Raw genomic sequence first — 18,924 nt, forward strand, 5'->3', positions numbered from 1 at the left:
TTTATTTAGGAGTGCCTGGGTGGCTCAGTTGGTTAGGTATCTGCCTTTGTCTAGATACGTGGTCTCCAGGGTCCTGGGATAGAGCCCTGCATTGGGCTCTCTGCTCAATGAGGAGCCTGCTTCTCCCTCTCCCTCTCCCTGCTGCTCTGCCTGCTTGTGCTCACTCTCTGTCAAATAAATAAATAAGTAAATAAATAAATAAGCTTTAAAAATGAAGATTTTACTTATTTTTTTTAAAAGATTTTATTTACTTATTCATGAGAGATGCACAGAGAGAGGCAGAGACATAGGCAGAGGGAGAAGCAGGTTCCCTGCAGGGAGCCTGATGTGGGACTCGATCACAGAATCCAGGATCACACCCTGAGCCCAAGGCAGACGCTCAACCACTGAGCCACCCAGGTATCCCTGATTTTACTTATTTTAGAGAGTGAGCAAGTGAGTGAGCACAGTCGGGGAGTGGAGGTGGGAGGGGCAGAGAGAGAATCACAAGCCGACTCTGCGCTAAGCAGAGTCTGACATGAGGCTCAATCTCACAATCTTGAGATCATGACCTGAGTGAGACCGAGAGTCAGATGCTCAACCAACTGTGCCACCCAGGCACCCCATTTTTTAAAGTAGGTTCCAGGCCCAACATGGGGCTTGAAATCAGGACCTGAGATTGCTCTACTGACTGAGCCACCCAGGGACCACTATATACAGAAAATCCTAAAGATCCCTGGGTGGCGCAGCGGTTTGGCGCCTGCCTTTGGCCCAGGGCGCGATCCTGGAGACCCGGGATCGAATCCCACGTCGGGCTCCCTGTGCATGGAGCCTGCTTCTCCCTCTGCCTCTCTCTCTCTCTCTCTCTGTATGACTATCATAAATAAATAAATAAATAATTTAAAAAAAAGAAAAAAGAAAGAAACCACATACAGGGACTCCTGGGTGGCTCAGTGGTTGAGCATCTGCCTTTGGCTCAGGGTGTGATCCCAGAGTCCCGAGATCGAGTCCCACATCGGGCTCCCTGCATGGAGCCTGCTTCTCCCTCTGCCTGTGTCTCTGCCTCTCTCTCTCTCTGTGTGTGCATGTGTGTCTCTCATTAATAAATAAAGTCTTAAAAAAAAAAAAAAAAGAAACCACATACAGTGATGCCTGGGCGGCTCAGCTTCTACTTTTGGCTCAGGGTGTGATCCTGGGGTCCTCGGATGGAGTCCCACATAGGGCTCCCTGCCGGGAGCTTACTTCTTCCTCTGCCTCTGGCTTCTTTCTGTATGTCTCTCATGAATAAATAAATAAAACCTTAAAAAAAATTCTTATAACTTAAGAAAAAGAAATCTCAATTGAAATACAGACTAGGGTACTTGGCTGTCTCAGATTGTGGAGCATGTGGCTCTTGATCTTGGGGTTGTAAGTTTGAGCCCCAGGTTGGGGTATAAAGATTACCTAAATATAAAATCTTAAAAAAAAAAGAACAGGGGATCCTGAGTGGCTCAGCAGTTTAGCGCCTGTCTTCGGCCCAGGGCATGATTCTGGAGTCCTGGGATCGAGTCCCACGTCGGGCTCCCTGCATGGAGCCTGCTTCTCCCTCTGCCTCTCTCTCTCTCTTTCTCTCTCTGTATCGCATGAATAGATAAAGTCTTTTAAAAAATAAAAATAAAAAAACAACATAAAAAATGGCCAAAGAATCAGAATAGATATACCTCCAAAGATCTGCAAATGACTAGGAAACACATGGGAAGGTGCTGAACATCACTATTTATTAGGGAAATGCAATTCAAAACCATGAGATATCAATTCACATCCACTAGGATGCCAATTCCCCAAACAGACAAACAACAAAAAAAAAATATAATAAAAATGTTGGCGACCATGTGGAGAAATTGGAACATTTTTACATCACCAGTAGGAATGTAAAATGGTACAGCCACAAAGGAAAGCAGTTTGTTTCGCAAAAAGTGAAACAGAGTTACTATATGCCCTAGCAATTCAATTCCTGGGTATAGATCCCAAAGGATTAAAAATATGTTCACATTAAAAACCTGCACACCCATGTTCATAGCAGTACTATTCACAATAGCCAAAAAGTGGAAATAACCCAGGTGCCCCTCAAAGGGTGGATGGATAAATAAAATGCAGTCTATCCATACAATGGAATATTATTCAGCCATAAAAAGGAACAAAGTACCGATACGTATTATGGCATGGATGAGCCCCGAAAACATGCTAAGTGAAAGAAGCCAGGCACAAAAGCTCACATATTGTTTAATTCTATTATATGAGGGACGCCTCGGTGGCCCAGCAGTTGAGCCTCTGCCTTCATGCCCAGGGTGTGATTCTGGAGTCCTGGGATCGAGCTAGATATGTATATATATCGACTTGATCCAATCCTGGAACTCCAGGATCACACTTTGGGCATGAAGGCAGGCGCTCAACCCCTGGGCCACCCAGGCATCCCAGAATAGGTAAATGCATAGACAGAATGTAGAGTAGCAGTTGCCTAAAGCTAGGAGTAACTGCATATTTTAAAAGTGCACATTTTAGGGCAGCCCCGGTGGCCCAGCGGTTTAGCGCTGCCTGCAGCCCAGGGCGTTATCCTGGAGACCCTGGATCGAGTCCCACGTCGGGCTCCCTGCATGGAGCCTGCTTCTCCCTCTGCCTGTGTCTCTGCCTCTCTCTGTGTGTGTCTCTCATGAATAAATAAATAATCTTAAAAGAAATCAGTATCCAAAGACAACAGCTCAGACCATTTGTAGGAGGTATGGGGCAGGTCGCTGAGATTCTGATGGTTGCATCAAGGAAACCCAGGTCCAGGCAAATAGCTAATGGGTGGAGCCACAGTTAGGTGTGTCGGCCTTATGAGCTCTCTGCTTGCAGCTTCTAGTCCTACGCTGTCCAATAGGAAAACCACTAGCTCTTGGGGCTATTGCACACTTGGTAAGTGGCTAGTCTGAATTAAGATGTGCTGTGAGTGAGTGTGCAATGCACACTTGGCTTTGAAGACTGTAGGACGAAAAGAATATAAAGTATCTCAATTTCTTTCTGTTCATTATATATTGAGATCATACTGTTGATATATTGTATTAAATAGATCGATTTTGCCAGTTTTTTTTACTTTCTAAACTACTAAAAAATTTAAAATTACGTATAGGGCTCGCTTTTATATTTCTATTGGACAATGCTACTCTAGAGTATTTGAGCCCCTGGGGCATTGTAGGAGAGCTTGGTATTAATTCATTCACAAAATAAAATTTGACTGGCATCCTTGGCTGAGCAAGCCTAAAGCTGATCACTGGTAGTTCTGCTTAAGCTGGGAAGGGGTTTATCACCTGTACTTCCTTTATTCTATTTTATTTATTCATGAGAGACAGAGAGAATGAGAGGCAGAGACACAGGCAGAGGGAGAATCGGGGTCCACGCAGGGAGCCCAATGTGGGACTTGATCCCCGCACCCCGGGATCACACCCTGGGCCGAAGGCAGGTGCCAAACTGCTGAGCCACCCAGGGATCCCCCATATCTTTTGTATTTTGACAAGCTTTACTATTTAAGTGGAACTCCAAGAAAAGTTACCTTCAAAAGCTTAGTCATCTAATCAAAGTCATATATTTGCTGATATGTCTCAGTCAGACCTGAGGATGGGCGGGAGGGGTGGGGGTGGAAGGAGCATAGAAAATTGTAATGCTAGGCTCTGGGATGGCTCAGCCAGTTGAGTGGCCAACTCTTGGTTTCCACTCAGGCCATGATTTCAGGGTGTGAGACGGAGCTGCACATTGAGCTCCGCACTCAGCAGTCTGCCTGTCACTCTCCCTCTGCTCCTCCCCCCCCCCACTTGTGCTCTCTCTCAAATAAATAAAATCTTTAAAAAAGGCAGGGGGCGGGGGTAGCACCTGGGTGGCTCAGTGGTTGAGCATCTGCCTTCTGCTCAGGTGGTGATCCCAGAGTCCTGGGATGGAGTCCTGCATCCCGCGCGGGCAGCTGGGAGCCTGCTTCTCCCTCTGCCTATGTCTCTGCCTCTCCGAGACTCTCATGAATACATAAAATCTTTTTTTTTAAAAAATTGTAATGCAAACATCAGGAGAGTAGAAACTTGGTCAAGTTCATTCTCCTATCCTTGGCGCCTGGACGGGTGCCAGGCACGAAGTAGTAGCTTCTTACATATCTGAAGGAGTTAAGAGGTAGAGTTCCGTGGATACAAGAGTGAATTAATTTTCCAGGGAAGAGGCCTTTGGCTTTTGTAAATCTCTAAGGAGCCTCGTAGGCCCCCGAGGGGTTAAAAAAAAGAAACAAACACAACAACAACAACAACAACAACAACCACCACCACCACCAAAACCCGCTTAATCCAGACAGGGACACGAAATTTATTTGAAATCCATGCCGAGCATTGGTTGTTCTTATTCTGGGGACTGGCCAGACCTCGGCATCTGGAATGATCTACGTGCTCAAAAATACCAGTCGCCACCATTTTCTCCAGGTACTTTTCCATCCCTGCCCCCACAGTCCAGGGGGAAAAAAAGTGATTCTGAAACCCCACCTGGCCATTCAGAAGAGAGAGGGGCAAGGGACGAAGCGGTGAGACGGCGAGTCCGCGGGCGCAGAGCCCCGAGGAAGGCCCACGAGGGCCGCGGGCGCCGCCGGACCCAGCCCCCCAAACTTTGCCAAGTTGCGGGCGCCGAGCGCGGCCCGAGGCGCGGGGCGCGGCCGCGGGCGGAGCCGCCCCCTGACGCCGGGCCGCCCCCTCCCGGCCCGGGCCGGCCCCGCTGGCTCCGCTCAAAGTTTGCGGCCGCCCCTGCGCCCGCCCGCCCGATGTATGGGTGATATACTGCAGCGGTGTCAGGGTGAGGGACGGCCATATTTGCCGGTGCGGCCCGAGCCGTCAACAACAAAAAGTGCGCGGGAGCGCGGCGGGAGCACGGACGGGCGCCCGGACGCGGGGGCCGCCTCGCCGCCGCCCGGCCTCGCCGCCGCCTCGCCGCCGCCCCCGCGGGCCTGGCCCCGGCGCCCCTGCGCGCCCCGCCGCTCGCGGGGATGTCTTACAAACCGAACTTGGCCGCGCACATGCCCGCCGCCTCCCTCAGCGCCGGTGAGTGAGTGCGCCCCGCGGCCCGCGCGCCGCGCCCCGAGTGCCGCCAAGTTGGGGGCCGGCGCGCCCGGCCCGGCCCGGCGCTCGGGGGCCCGCGGCGGCCGGGGGCGCCGGGCGGCGGGTCCCGGCCCGGGGCAGCGCGGCCGCCGCCGCCATGATCCCGGCGCCCGCGCCGCCAAAGTTCGCGGGGGCGCCCGGGGCCGCGGCGGGGCTCGGCGGGGGCCGGGGGCGCGGGCGGGCGCCGGGGGCCCCCCACGCCGGCGGCCGAGGGCTCGCGGGGAGCGCGGCGGGCGAGGGCGGGGGAGGCTTTTCTCTGCTTGTTCCTCCGGCTCTGGGCGGCTCGGCGAGGGCCCCTGCCGGCGGGAGTCGGGAGCAGCCGGGCCACGCCGCGAGCGGGGCGCGGGGCGCGGGGCGCCCTTGGGGAGCGGGGCGCGGGGCGCGGGCCCGGGCGGGGGGCGGCCGCCGGGGGCGTGCGAGCGGGGCCAGGCCGGGCGGGGGCCGGGCGGGGGCGGGGCGGGGGCGGCGAGCGGGCGGGCTGCGGGCCGCGGGCGCCCTGAGGGCGCGGGGCCGCCGGGGTCAGCGCCTGCGGGGGACCCGGTCGCCGGCGGGGGCTCGGGCGCCGCAGCCTCAGCCTCAGCCTCAGCCTCAGCCTCAGCCGCAGCCTCAGCCGCCGCCGCCGCCGCCGCCGCCGTGCCCAGAGCGCCGCCCGCCCGAGGTCCTCAGCGCGCGCCGACTGACAGAAGTTGAGGGCACCGGGGCTCGGGCGCCGCGGGCAGTGGCGGGCGCGTTCCAGCCCAGACCCCGCGCCCCGGAGCCCCCGCCTCTGGGCTTGGAAGCCCCTCCGCGGGAGCCGGGCTGCAGGGGCGTCCTCTCCCTTCCCGGGGGCTGGAGCCCGGCGAGCCCAGGAAACTCCTCCCGAAGTTGTCAGCCAGCTTCAATCCGTGCCCAGGGGCCTGCCCCAGGGATCAGGGAGGCCTGCGTGGGGGGGACGCGAGACGGCGACGTTAGGCGGGACCGGCGTCGCCCCTAGCCCGGCTCTCCCTGCCTCAGACGCTGCGCTGGAAATAGACTTCCAGGGAGCCAGCGCGCCGGAGGGGGAGGGGAGAGGCCTTGTGGGGGAGGGGATTGGCCTTGCTGGTCAGAAATGCCACGTTGGCAGTTGGCCGCAAGTTTTGGGCCTTGTCTCCAAACGGTAACTCCATAATCCCAAAAATCTGAAGAGGGACCCAGAAAAAAAAAAAAAGTATATATATATATATATATATATATAATGTATGTATTTTAACTTACTGGGACACAGATTTGGGGGTTGGAAAGAGTTAAGATTCAGGGTGCCGGTGAGGGTATAGTTGAATTCGTTAAATTTGGGATCAGCGTGCCAAGAACACACAGCCACTATTTTCTCACATGTTCTCACCACCTCCTTTGGGGTCTGCAGACCTTACAGAGAGGCAGACTTTGTGGCCCAGGTAGGATTTCTCCTTGCCTGCTTCATCTGTCTCTGAGGTGGGCAGAGTGGAAGGTCTTCCTGCCAGCCTGGACACGCTGGAGATCTCAGGCCTGGCCTGGTATAGTGGAGGCAGGTGCCCTACGCTGGGACCTTTGGGGATTGGGGTCAAGTGACAGGGGCACCCACTCAGGACCCCTGAAGCCCTGTTCTGGCTGGCTGGCACCTGCGCATGGGTTTTCTTCTATGGTGATTTCCAGGAGTACTGCTGAGGTCCCCAGAAGCTGGTGGGTTTTTTGGAGGGGGGCTGTGCCCCTCCCCACGGACCCTTTACAAAGCCCCAATCTCCCCCTGCCATTTGCATCCAAGATGGACTCTGCGCTGCCGCTCCTCAGGCTTCCTTGTCATCATCCCTCACGCCCTCCAGCCCTGCCTCCTGCTCGCGGGTTGCCAAGCCGCGGCCTGGCCGGCGGTGGCAGTGGCGGAGTTAGACAAAGCCCCCGCCTCCCCGCCGGAGAGCACACCCCCCCCCAGGCGCCCCAAGTGGCGGGAAGGCCGCCAGCTCCCCAGGCCCAGGCCGCTCTTTGTCTGGCGTGGGGGCGGGGAGCTGCGCCTGGCCCCAGGAGCTGCTGGCCTCTGCCAATCCCTCCCTCGGCTCGGGCCCTCCCTGGTCCCTGCACACTGCGTGCATTGTCTGTGATGCTCAGAGACTGTCGTGCTCACGCCCAGTCTGGTTTTCTCCCTGGCCTCCTGCAGCCTCATGCTCTGGCCCTCCCTGTGTCTGCCGAAGTGCGTGGGCATGAGTAGAACTCAGGGCCCTTCTGCCATCTCTCTCCAGGGCCACATCTCCCCCCCGCCTTTTCAACAAAGAGTAAGGGACTGGCACTGACACGGAATTGGGGTCACCTACCACATCACATGGTGATGGGAAAGGCAAGCCCCGAGCTATTACCCGACCCAAACCAGGAGATTTTTCCTCCCTCTCCCTTGGCCTCGCAAGACCTAACCCTTGCCCCATGGAAGAGTGGGATGTAGGCCTTTAGACATTGTGTTGGGAATCATTGCCCCAAACAGATAGAGAAACTGAGGCCCAGAGAGGGAAGGGCCTCATCCAAGGTCACACAGCCAGGAGTGGCACAGCCAGACCGCCTTCTGGTCCACGCCCTTGTCTGTAGGAGCTCAGATGGATGGGACTGGGAGGCAGGGAGGCAAGAAACCATGACAAGCAACAAGAGGTGAGGGCTAAGGATGGTGCAGGGAATGCACTCCTGAGTCCTGCTCCCCTCCTGCCTAGGAACTGGAATCTCCTAGACACTTTGGTGCTGTGCAGGGCTGCATACTCCTCCCCTGGTCTTGCATTCAGCAGCCTGGCCTTCCAGAGAGGTGTGATATCTTGGAGTGGTCAGGACTGGAACCCAGGTCTGGGGCTGCAAAGACCACATTCACTGCCCTCATCACAAGGTGCAGGGAGTTGGGGTCTGGCCGCTGTGGTGAGGGGTGCTTGGGGGGGCACCCACCCTGCTCCGTTCCTGTGCTCTGGCCACTGCACATCTGAGGTTGTTTTGGAGGGAGGTCACAGATGTGTTCCCAGTTCCTCCCCATGCTGACCAGTCTGCCCCTGCAGCACAGGTATATTCCCGTCCCCACTTCAAGGCCTGCTGTCTGTGCCTCAGAGTGCCCCAGGGGTGTGCCCACCTCCCAACTGGCAAAATCCAGTTGCCTCCCAGCTGGCAAAATCCCTGTTCCTGGCTGGGCACTCCCTATTTGATCCTAAACCTGGGCTCTGGGTTGGAGTGGGGGGAGGTGAGATCCATGACAGGCCCCGAAAGAAAGCAAGGAAGACATCTTGGGTACGAGCTGTCCCCAGCTCCTGGACAGAGGGATGGCTGTCGGGGTGCTAGCCTCTTCTGTGCCATGTGGCTCAGGGGAACACCCACCCTCGCCAGACTGTGTCTTTACAGTGAGGGGCTCCAGGGCTCCCCTAGGGCCCTTCCACTCCACCAGCCTGAGCTCCCGAGCCTCCTCCCTCCTTTTCCCCTCCCCTGCTCACACCAGATGAGCAGCTGGTCGGTTTGGCCAGCCTGGCACCAGCTGTCCATCCCCAGGGCCAAGTCTGCGTAGTCTGCCGTGTGCATGAGAGACCGTTTGGCTCTGGGGGCGGCAGGCAGAGGGGGAGCTGCTCCTCGACTGGGCGTGGAGGCAGGCGGGCGGCTGCTGAGGAGGGCTAGGTAAATTCTCCATGGTTACCGCTGTTTGTAATTCTGCAGGACATCCTCTACCCGCTAATGGCCACTTGGACGCCATTATGGGTCTGCAGGCTTCCAGCTACTGAGCTGGAGCCGGGAAATGCCCTGCTGGTGACTCCCCACCCCCATCCAAGAGACTCCATTCTTAGCCGGGCCCTGTCCCCATATGGTCCCTCACAGCTGAGGGACGGTGTGTCTGAGTGCAGTCCCTAAGCGGGGCCTTAGCCCTCCCCTCTTTGGATGTGATCCATCCAGGCGTAGAATCCGACAGTCGCCTCTTTGGAGGGCTGTAGAATCCCGTCGCCTCTTTGGAGGGGCTCAGGGAGATTGAGAGGCTCCTGAGGACCCCCCAGAGAGACTGATATATTTCAGATTCCTGACTTCGTGTCCAGTGAACCAATCTCTGGCCAGGGTTAGGTCTCAGATGCTCTGAACGCCCTGTCTTCTTACCGTATGCCTGGCAGAGATTTGGGCGGAGAGGATATGGAGCAGCCTCAGTAGCAGGTGGGCTCTTGTGGCAGTGATTTGGGTCCAGGTCATCCATCTCTGGGGAACGGGACCCCGAGAGAAGGGACTAGCAAGGATTAGGCCAAGAACAGCAGTAGACTTCATCGTTGCTACCAGTCCAGACTGCGCAGATGGGGAGGAGTTCTGTGATTGATGAGCGATGTCTGCCGTGATGGTGGATATGAAGAGCAGTGACCTGTTAGCTCCCTTTTACTATTGTCTGGGCTGAGCATCGGCCATCACCAAACAGAGGACAGGAGAGGGTCTCCGTCCTATGAAGACGAAAGGCTGCTGTTTGTTGTGGGTCCCAGGCAGGGGGTCTCTGCTCTGTGTACAACTATATGATCCCTGATGCTTTGGTTCTCCTCCACAGCTGGGAGTGTCCACCCGCCCTCCACCAGTATGGCCACATCCTCCCAGTACCGCCAGCTGCTGAGTGACTACGGGCCACCATCTCTAGGTTATACCCAGGTACAGCCTTGGGCGGGGATTGGGGGGCTCTGGGGCTGGTCTGGGCATGGAGGGGACATGCTTCTCACCCTCCAGGGAGGGGAGAGAGCTGGTGAGAACAACCAAGGAGTAGAGGTGATGGGATGAAACAGTGTCTGAACTTCCTGAAGCTCCGGCCCTGGGTGGTACATATTCAAGCCTTGAGGCATCAGAACAGAGGAGTGGCAGGGTGTTTCATGGGGACACCAAGAGATGGGGGACAGGGAGACCTGAGTGCCACAGGTCCTGTTGGGGCCACCACCCACATGTGTCCCTATGGTGGGGGGTGACGGGAGTCTCTGTACCGCATTCCTGAGGAAGTAAGGCCTGACCTGGGCCCTGGATCTGAGCCGGGGCAGAGGAGAGGGGAGCCCCGTTCCCACTCACTCCCCACAAGGTCACCACCCCAGCATAGAGGGGGACAGGACCCATCTCTTCCGGAGCCCAGATGGGCTTTGTCAGGAACTGGTGGCCCTGGAGCCAAGCTGCAGGGGGACTCTATACGGTTCTGCTACCTACAAGACTGACCCCTGCTTGGCAGCCTTGCAGAGATCTGTTCCTCACTGGCAAGTGGGGTCGGCACTGGCCCTGGCCTTACTGCCTGTCACGGGTGGAGGGACCCGGCCAGGCCCCCGCCTCAGTGCCTGCCAGCCTGTCCTGGGGTTCTCTGCCACAATTGGAACGTGGCCACCTTCTGAGGTTGCCATGGAGGCTGTCTCTGGGAGTGGGGGATGGCTGGCCATGCCCCACCAGGCCCTGCTGTCCCAGGAGCGGGAGCGCCAGAAGAAGCAGCGGTGGCGGGAAGACCACCAGGCCAAGAGGCGGCACTGGGAGGGCACTGAGGAGCTGGGCAAGGACAGGAGAAAGGCCCTGGAGGCCAGGAGACAGCGGCAACAGAGGAGGAAGGAGCAGGCGAGGGCCTTGTGGGGGGGCTGCGGGGACCCAGCCTCACTCATTGGGTGCATACTTGGGCCGTGGAGGGGGAGGGCTTATAGAAAAACAGGTTTTTTGGGGTGGGCCCTGCTGGCAGGGGGAGGATGGGTAAGTGGAAACACATTCTGTCCAGATGGTCTTTGGCAATTATTTATAGTTCTCCAGACCCCACGGTATGGCCCACAGCTTGTCCACTGTCATTCCCCTGGGATGGTGCATCCACCTGGATCCTAGGAAGCACCCAGTACTTGCTGAGACAAACCAGTCCTTTTACTCATTTAAGATGATTAAAACCTTCTGGAGGCTGCTAGTGGTTTCCTTGAGTGTAGGAGGACAGTAGAAAGGCCCAGCTTTCTGGTCAGTGGTTATTTCTCAGCGTGTGGCCGGTTCCAGCAGAGGCAGAAGCTCTGGGAACCTAGGCCAGGCTGCCCTGCCTCCAGCCACTGCCTCTCGGTGGGCTTCTCCCTGTGCCCTGCCCTCGCTGTGGCTGGCATGTGGTAGGGTCCTGACCGTGGCCTTAGGATCAGGATAGGGTTCAATCCATTTAAACTTCTTCTGATTTTAGGGAACTGGGAACAGCCAGGTACCCCAAAGCAAATATGCTGAGCTGCTGGCCATCATTGAAGAGTTGGGGAAAGAGATTAGACCCACCTATGCAGGGAGCAAGAGCGCCATGGAGAGACTAAAACGAGGTAAGTAGCGGGATCCAGACACCCCCTGCTGGGTGCTGCCTCCCTGCTGGGTGCTAACTGTTGTGAGAGGTTTCCAGAGGGGGGCGTGAATGCTCTATGCCCCGTGGGGCTCCTGTTTGGTTAATCTGTGGAAGCATCAGCAGGGGCAGGAATGGGCCGGTCATGGGGTGTAGACTGTCCTTGGGATCTGACGGGAAGGCTTTGCGTGCTCCTTGGGAAGGTCCATGGGCTTTAAGAACAGAATCTTTACAGGCCAGATCCTGTAGCTTTCTCTGTTGCTTGCTCTGCTCCTGTTGGCTGGTACTGGTCCCAGGGAGCCGCAGGAGGACAAATGCACCAGGCTTCCTTCTCTGAGTGGGTCAGGGACAAGAAGTAGCCAGGTCCTGGGTCCTGTGTTGCCCTCTGTTGTCAGCTCTTTGGAGCGGAGCCCAAGAGGCCAATGGGTCTATCTTAGTCTGGGAAGGGAGAGCAGGAACACTGAAATTCCTTCATGATTGAGGATGGAAGGGGGGGTAGGAATATGGTGTCACAGAAAACCAGTGACTCATGTGAAGATGTGACTGACCAGCTGATTCCAGGGGGAGGTGAAATCGGCTGCTACCTCAGGAAGTAAATGGGGTGGAGGGAAGAAGATGATTTCTGTTTTAGAAGGTGGCAATTCGGAGCAGCAGTGGCCTAGGTACGAATTTAATTTCAGAAAGGATCTGGCGTTTATTCAGAAGTTTGGAGAGGCAAGTCTGAAGTTAACCTGGGATGTAAAGAGGGGCTGCTGCGGAGGCTGTGACCCTACCGTGGTAGGCAAGGCTCCTGCCCATAGCAGTGGGCTTTGCTGCTGTTTACCAAGCTTTCATGGACAGATTGGCTGGCTGGCCGGGTGCTTTTACTCCTTTTACTGAGGAAGTAAGGCCTGACCTGGGGGAGGGGAGCTGACAGAGGCTGGACCCCGAGAGGGCTTGATAGAGGTGGGGTTAACCCCGACCCACCCCTGGGGGGCCGGTGGGCGTCACTCTGCATCTGGGCTGCTGTTTGGAGTCAGGGGAAGCAAGACAGTCCTGGCACCTGGAGTCATGGTTACCTGAGTGAGAACCCCTGGAAAGATGCTGGACCTTAGGACACCTGGGTGGCTCAGCAGTTGAGCGTCTGCCTTCGGCTCAGGGCGTGATCCTGGAGTCCCAGGATTGAGTCCCATATTGGACTCCTTGCATGGAGTCTGCTTCTGCTCTTTCTGCCTCTCTCTCTGTGTCTCTCATGAATAAGTAAATAAAATCTTTAAAAAAAATTTTAAAAAAAGGTACTGGACCTTGAAGTCGAACAGGCGATTTGCAGTCACCAAAAAGAACCAGTGGTTCAGGTTAGCCTATGGATATGTCTAATGACCACTCTGGGACATGTGTCCCATGAACAGCTGGTCACCCAGTCACACTAACTAGTAGCCAAGTACAAGTTAGCTAAGTTTATGTCCTAACAAGGTGAAGAAGAGTTGTAAAAGGTATGATGGACTCAGGTGCATTGTTGATAGGTCAGCAAACAGTAACTGGTAGGCCAAGAATGATTTTTAGTTTGTCGTTTTCTTTTTTAAAGATTTTATTTTTTCATGAGAGACACACAGAGAGAGGCAGAGACATAGGGAGAAGGAGAAGCAGGTTCTGCACTGGGAGCCCGATACAGGACTTGATCCCTGGACTCCAGGGTGATCACGCCTTTGGCTGAAGGCAGACGCTCAACCGCTGAGCCCACCAGGCGTCCTTGGTTTTTAGTTGTTAATGGTGGAAAATGATTTTGTGACAGGTGGAAATTATCTGAAATTCAAACTTAAGTGTTCATAAATAAAGGTTTATTGGAATATGGCCACACCCATTGCTTATATAATGGCTGCCTGAGTAGTTGTGACCGAGACCATGTGACCTGCAAAGCCTGAGATTTACTGTTTGGCCCTTTCCAGAAAAAAGTCTTCTGAAGCTCAGAGATAAGATTTGTGAGATGTGGATGCTTGCGTGACTTTGGGGATGTCATTCACAGTGCCCTCCGGCAGTCATCTCTTAGAGGGAATAGATTTTTGATATCTATTATTTATTTATTTTTAAAGATTTTATTTATTTATTCATGAGAGACACAGAGAGAGGCAGAGACACAGGCAGAGAGAGAAGCAGGTTCCATGCAGGGAGCCCGATGTGGGACTCGATCCGGGGACTCCAGGATCATGCCCTGGGCTGAAGGCAGGTGCTCAACCGCTGAGCCACCCAGGCGTCCCTGATGTCTATTAAAATGAGATAAGTATCTCATGGCGTTCACTAAAGGCCATGACAAAAAACAAAAAGAAAAAAACACAGCAAACAAACCCAACAACCAAACCAGAGATAAAATATGGGTAGGGGAGTAATAGAGCAGAAGATGCTCTATGCACCTGGAGGGCAACGTCCTAACGGATACGGTTGAACATAAATGAGCAGTCCTTTTTTTTTTTTTAAGATTTTATTTATTTGACAGGAAGTGAGAGCACAAGCAGGGGGAGCAGCAAAGGGAGAGGGAGAAGCAGGCTCCCAACCCAGCAGGGAGTCCAATGTGGGGCTCAATCCCAGGACCCCAGGGTTATAACCTGAGCTAAAGGCAGACACTTAACTGAGCCATGCAGGCACTCCTAGGTGAGCAGTCTTGCATCCTAACTGTGCAGCCTGGACATTGGACAAGCCCTTTCTAGAACTTAGAATATGAAGAAACCAGAGAAAAATATGATTTGAAGTCATGGACTCTGCAGAGTGGGTCCGGCCTAACGAAAGCGGATGGAGACACATCTTCCGTACTCTGACAGCATGACATGCAGAGAGAGCTTGCTGGTTGTCCCTTTGTGTGCAGGAAGGGATTGTTAGGGAGCCATGAAGAGGAGTTTTGGCTAGGAGGCAAGGGCCTTTCAGGAGGGACGAGATGCTGGTGTGTTTCCAAACCGCTGGAATCCCGGGGTGGTTTGGATGCAGGTCCTGAGTTCTTTCCAGGGCCAGGGTTTTTCAGCTGGGTTGTGAAGGGGGGCCCTCTTCCTCTTCTGGAATGGGTTCTGCTGGATGATTCTCAGCCTCTTCTCTTCCAGGCATCATTCACGCCAGAGGACTGGTTCGAGAGTGCTTGGCTGAGACGGAACGGAATGCCAGGTCCTAGCTGCCTATCAGCGTGGAAGGTTTTCCATCTTCTTCCAAGACCAGAAGTTACAGCTCATCTCCCATGTTCAGATGAAACTCTTGTTTTCAAAATGGTAACAGTTTGGTTTCTCCTTCCCGTGTCCCTCCCATGGTTCATGAGGCTCTGAGATTGAGAAATACTTTGCAGTTGACTAGGATTTACATTTATATAGGAATTACCCAGGGTTTTTTGTTTTTATTTTTATTTTTATTTTTTAAGCATTTTTATTTTTTTGTTTTCTTTTTTTTAAGCATTGAAAGATGCACGTAAAAGATCCCTATCTCACAGCAGATATCCCAGCTCCTTTCATCCTCTTTTTGGAGTACACTTAAGTTACTCAGATTGTTTTACATTATCTTTCATAAGCTAATACAACTCTGAGGGTTTTGTTTTGAGTGCATACGTTTGCCACATGGTGTGGATTCTGCTTAATGTAACTTCTTTTGAGCTTAATGAAGCATTTGCTTGCATGACTATTAGTGCTTTGAGGTCAATTTAAAAAATGCACAAGTTATAAATACAGAAGAAAGAGCAACCTACCAAACCTAACCTAACAAGAACTCCCCCTCCCCCAGCAAAATTTTCCTACTAAGACTGTGTGGATTTCAGTTCTGCTTTTCCTGTACGTTGATCCAAACATCTGGAAGAAAATGACTAAAACTGTTTGCATCTTTGTATGTATTTATTACTTGATGTAATAAAGCTTATTTTCATTAACAATTTGTATAATGTGTGGGTTCCTTAAATCCTTAAGTGGTATTATTTTTCAAGTGGTATTTTACTTATTTTATTTTACTAATTTATTTATTTGAGAGAGAGAGCATGCAAGAGAGAGAGCACAAGCAGGGGGCGCACAAGAGGGAGAGGGAGAAACAGACTCCCCTCTGAGCAGAGAGCCTGATGCAGGACTCTGGCCCGGGACCCTGAGATCACAACCTGAGCTGCAGGCAGACACTTAACTGACTGAGCCACCCAGGTGCCCCTTAAGTGATAGTTTAAAAGACAGTTTCTCAGGGCACCTGGCTGGTTCAGTAGGTAGAGGGGCAACTTTTGATCTCGGGCTTGTAAGTTCAAGCCCCACCTTGGGTGCAGAGATTACTTAAAAATAAAATCTTTAAAAAATAAAAATAAAATCTTTAAAACAAAACAAACAAAAAACAGCTCCGATGAGATGGGAGCTCCCGGTCACAGAATGTTTGCCCACCTAGCTCCAGAAACCTGTTGTATGCAATGCTGTAACCACTGTGGGCTGAGGAAGGAACGGGTTTGCTTAAGTCAGAAGGCGGGGGTCACATGAGGCTGCATTCTGGTGCATTTTACTTGCAGCAGACTTAGTGTCACCAGGGGAGAAAACAAGAATGTCAGTGGTTTTGTCCACTGCCTGCCCACAACAAGGCCATTCTGAGCTTTCATGTGCTTATCTACCCTGGGAGCATTTCTGGGTGCAGGAGGCATGTGTTTCTCATGTGCAGCCACTAAAGTCCAGCTGGCTACATCTTGTGCTCACTGGAAGGATCCCCTGCTCTGGTTCTGGGGAAGAGCTGCTTGCGCTGATGTGTGGAGAACTCAAGTGCTGGTCCCCAGCAGCGCCTTCCAAAGGGATCTTGTGGTGGTTTTTACCACATTCCTTAGACACTAATCCCCAGGTGGTGAGGATTCACTGTGGTGAGTGGGCGACAGAAACAAATGAGGGAAGTGGTCAGTTTTGCAGGCAGGAGGTGAGGGCCCAGCCATAATAAGTCTAAGGGCTGCTAAGAGTCGGCTCTGAGGAGCAGGCTTGTCTGCATCTCTTTCACGCACCTCACAGCAAATCCCAAAAGGTACAAGAGAGGAGACAGATTGAAGCCTCTGTCCCTCCTGTCCATAGCTCCCAGAGTTCTCTTCCCACCCTTACCCACTTGTCATGGACCCTTCCAGGTGCTTGGCTACCTTCTAAGTGGAGGTCCACAGAGGGAAGGGTCCTGGATGCTGCGACCAGGTCTCCAGAGCCTTGCATGCAATGCTGGAACTTCTAATCCAGCTCACTCCAAGGTGAGAAGAGCCTTTGCTGGCTGCCTTAAAGGTAAATTTATTGGGACACATGCCCTGGGCATGTGGTCTGTGGCTGCAGAATGGGCTAGCTTTGCCTGCAGACCCTGTCTGACAGGGGCTGTCTCCCCTCAGAGTTTTTTTCCCCTACCTGTTTTATGGGTGAACACCTGATGTGTTCTGACAAGCCAAGCTATTACCCTGTGCCTAAAAACCCCAAACAATTGTCACAAATCAGGTTTCTGGAAACTCATAAATTGTAAATCAACATATAGGGAATGTCGTGGGTATTTTTTTAAAGTAGGTTCTACACCCAACATGGGACTCACGCTTATGACCCCAAGATCAAGAGTGGCCTGCTCTCCCTACTGAGCCAGTCAGGCGCCCATCTTCTGTCTTCACATCACAGAGGATACTTGGCAAAGCACAGTCTATTAAGTTAATGGGATAAACAGGCAGGTTACCATACTCACGTGTCTACTTTTCTCTGCCTTGTTTTTCTTTTATTCTTAGTCTGACATTAAGCTAAGGGATGTCTAAATATTGCTGAGCAATAACCTCCCAGCAGATGAATGGTGGCACTAAATGCCATAATGTGTATGTGGTTTTTTTCTTAAACATTTTATTTCTGAGGTGTCTGGGTGGCTCGGTTGGTTAAGCATCTGCCTTCGACTCACCTCATGATCCCAGGGTCCCAAGATTGAGCCCCACATTGGGCTCTTTGCTCTATGGGGAGTCTGCTTCTCCCTCTCTCTGCCCCTCTCCCTGCTTGTGCTCTCTCTCAAATAAATAAAATGATTGAAAAACAAAGATTTTAAGTAATTTACACCCAATGTGGGGCTTGAACTCACAACCCTGAGATCAAGAGTTCCACACTCCACTGATTGAGCCAGCTAAGCATTCCAAAAATGCCACTAATGTTTGACTCCATTCCAGTTTTCTTTTTTTTTTTTTTTAATTTTTATTTATTTATGATAGTCACACAGAGAGAGAGAGAGGCAGAGACACAGGCAGAGGGAGAAGCAGGCTCCATGCACCGGGAGCCCGACGTGGGACTCGATCCCGGGTCTCCAGGATCGCGCCCTGGGCCAAAGGCAGGCGCCAAACTGCTGCGCCACCCAGGGATCCCTCCATTCCAGTTTTCAAAAAAAAGAAAAAAGAAAAAGAAAAAAAGACCTTCCTTAGTAATGCTTTTTTCAAAAAAGTTTTTTTTTTTTTTTAAAGTTTTATTTTTAACCTTTGGTAATAAAGCAAGATACAATCATACAAATAGGTAGTTTAACAAAGTACGGTGACATCCTTCTAATTACTGCCCAGGTCCAGAAAGAACTTTGTCAGCCATCCATGGCTCCTCCAAGTGTCCTATCATGACGACCCCTTTTTATTTTTATTTTTTTAGACAGTACATGAGCATGAGCAGGACAGGTTGGGGGCGGGAGGGAGGCAGAGAGAGAGAGAATCAAGCAGACTCCACGCCCAGCATGGAGTCCAACTTGGGGGCTCCATCTCATGATCCTGAGATCATGAACTGAGCCAAAATCAAGAATGGGACGCTTCAACAACTGAGCCACCCAGGCACCCTGCCTCTGGCAAGTTCTTTAGTTAGAATCTGCAGTTTTGGGATGCCTGGGTGGCTCAGTGGTTAAGCATCTGCCTTTAGCCCAGGACGTGATCCTGGAGTCCCAGGATCGAGTCCCACATCGGGCTCCCTGCGAGGAGCCTGCTTTTCCTTCTGCCTGTGTCTCTGCTTCCCTCTTTCTCTTTCTGTGTCTCTCATGAATAAATAAATAAAATCTTAAAGGAAAAAAAAAAGAATCTGCAGTTTTTTCAGGGGTGCCTGGCCGGCTTAGTTGGAAGAGCAGGAGACTCTTGATCTCGGGGTTGGGGTTGTGAATTCAAGCCCCACGTTGGGTGCAGAGATCTTAAAAACAAAGCAACAACAAAAAAAGCATCTTCATTTCTTTCTCAGTGGACGTTTTTACTTAATTCCCGGAGTTCTTTCAGGAGCTTCTTTTTTTCTAGGGTTTCCTTTGCTCTTCGTTTCCGCTCTTGCTTTTTCTTCTCTGCCTCTTGTTTTTCTTTGTAAACAATACTGTTTTCACCATTGTAGAAAATATCCACTTTCTCTTGTAGGATTTGCCGAGCCAGCTTTCTGTTCTGATCAACTGATCTTGTCTGATGGCACTGCAAGACAGTATTTCATAATGAGAAAGTTTGTTCTGGGCAGGACCTCAGGAATTGCGGATTCAACCTAGTAACTCTCCAGATGGGGATGGGCCACTCGCCAAGAGTCCCAGTGAGTCTGTGACAGAGCGGAGACCATCCGCCCTCCTGTCTTTTTCAGGCTTCAT

At 52.8% G+C, this 18,924-nt stretch overlaps 2 protein-coding genes and 1 long non-coding RNA gene across 15 annotated transcripts in view; 1 reads left to right on the forward strand and 2 right to left on the reverse strand.

The window, feature by feature from the left end:
- Positions 1-10,430, reverse strand: LOC140619210 (uncharacterized). Of its 3 annotated transcripts, XR_012019142.1 has the most exons (4): positions 10,278-10,430; positions 9,204-9,532; positions 1,124-1,254; positions 1-167 (listed from the first exon to the last, which is right to left on the reverse strand). It is a non-coding gene; the product is annotated as an uncharacterized lncRNA (long non-coding RNA). The 3 variants fall into 3 exon arrangements; XR_012019140.1 differs by lacking the exon at positions 1,124-1,254 and having other exon boundaries at positions 5-167; XR_012019139.1 differs by lacking the exons at positions 1-167; positions 1,124-1,254 and having other exon boundaries at positions 9,099-9,532.
- CDK2AP1 (cyclin dependent kinase 2 associated protein 1) lies at positions 4,405-15,265 on the forward strand. Of its 9 annotated transcripts, none has more exons than XM_072802257.1 (4): positions 4,405-4,451; positions 9,634-9,731; positions 11,248-11,374; positions 14,457-15,265. In XM_072802257.1, the coding sequence occupies exons 2-4, from the start codon at positions 9,663-9,665 to the stop codon at positions 14,522-14,524; spliced, it is 264 nt and encodes an 87-aa protein (XP_072658358.1). In that variant the 5' UTR covers positions 4,405-4,451; positions 9,634-9,662; the 3' UTR covers positions 14,525-15,265. The 9 variants fall into 9 exon arrangements, 8 of the variants coding, with proteins under 8 accessions (XP_072658358.1, XP_072658365.1, XP_072658360.1 ...); XM_072802264.1 differs by lacking the exon at positions 4,405-4,451 and adding an exon at positions 4,523-4,549; XM_072802259.1 differs by lacking the exon at positions 4,405-4,451 and adding an exon at positions 4,697-4,815.
- MTRFR (mitochondrial translation release factor in rescue) overlaps positions 14,731-18,924 on the reverse strand; it is a 17,385-nt gene continuing 13,191 nt past the window's right edge. For all 3 annotated transcript variants that reach the window (XM_072802254.1, XM_072802256.1, XM_072802255.1), the window contains exon 3: positions 14,731-18,757. In XM_072802254.1, coding sequence (XP_072658355.1) covers positions 18,539-18,757 — 219 coding nt within the window. In that variant the 3' untranslated portion in view covers positions 14,731-18,538. The remainder of the gene's footprint in view (positions 18,758-18,924) is intronic.

The sequence above is a fragment of the Canis lupus genome, chromosome 27 (assembly GCF_048164855.1).
Source record: "Canis lupus baileyi chromosome 27, mCanLup2.hap1, whole genome shotgun sequence".
Classification (NCBI taxonomy): Eukaryota; Metazoa; Chordata; class Mammalia; order Carnivora; family Canidae; genus Canis; species Canis lupus.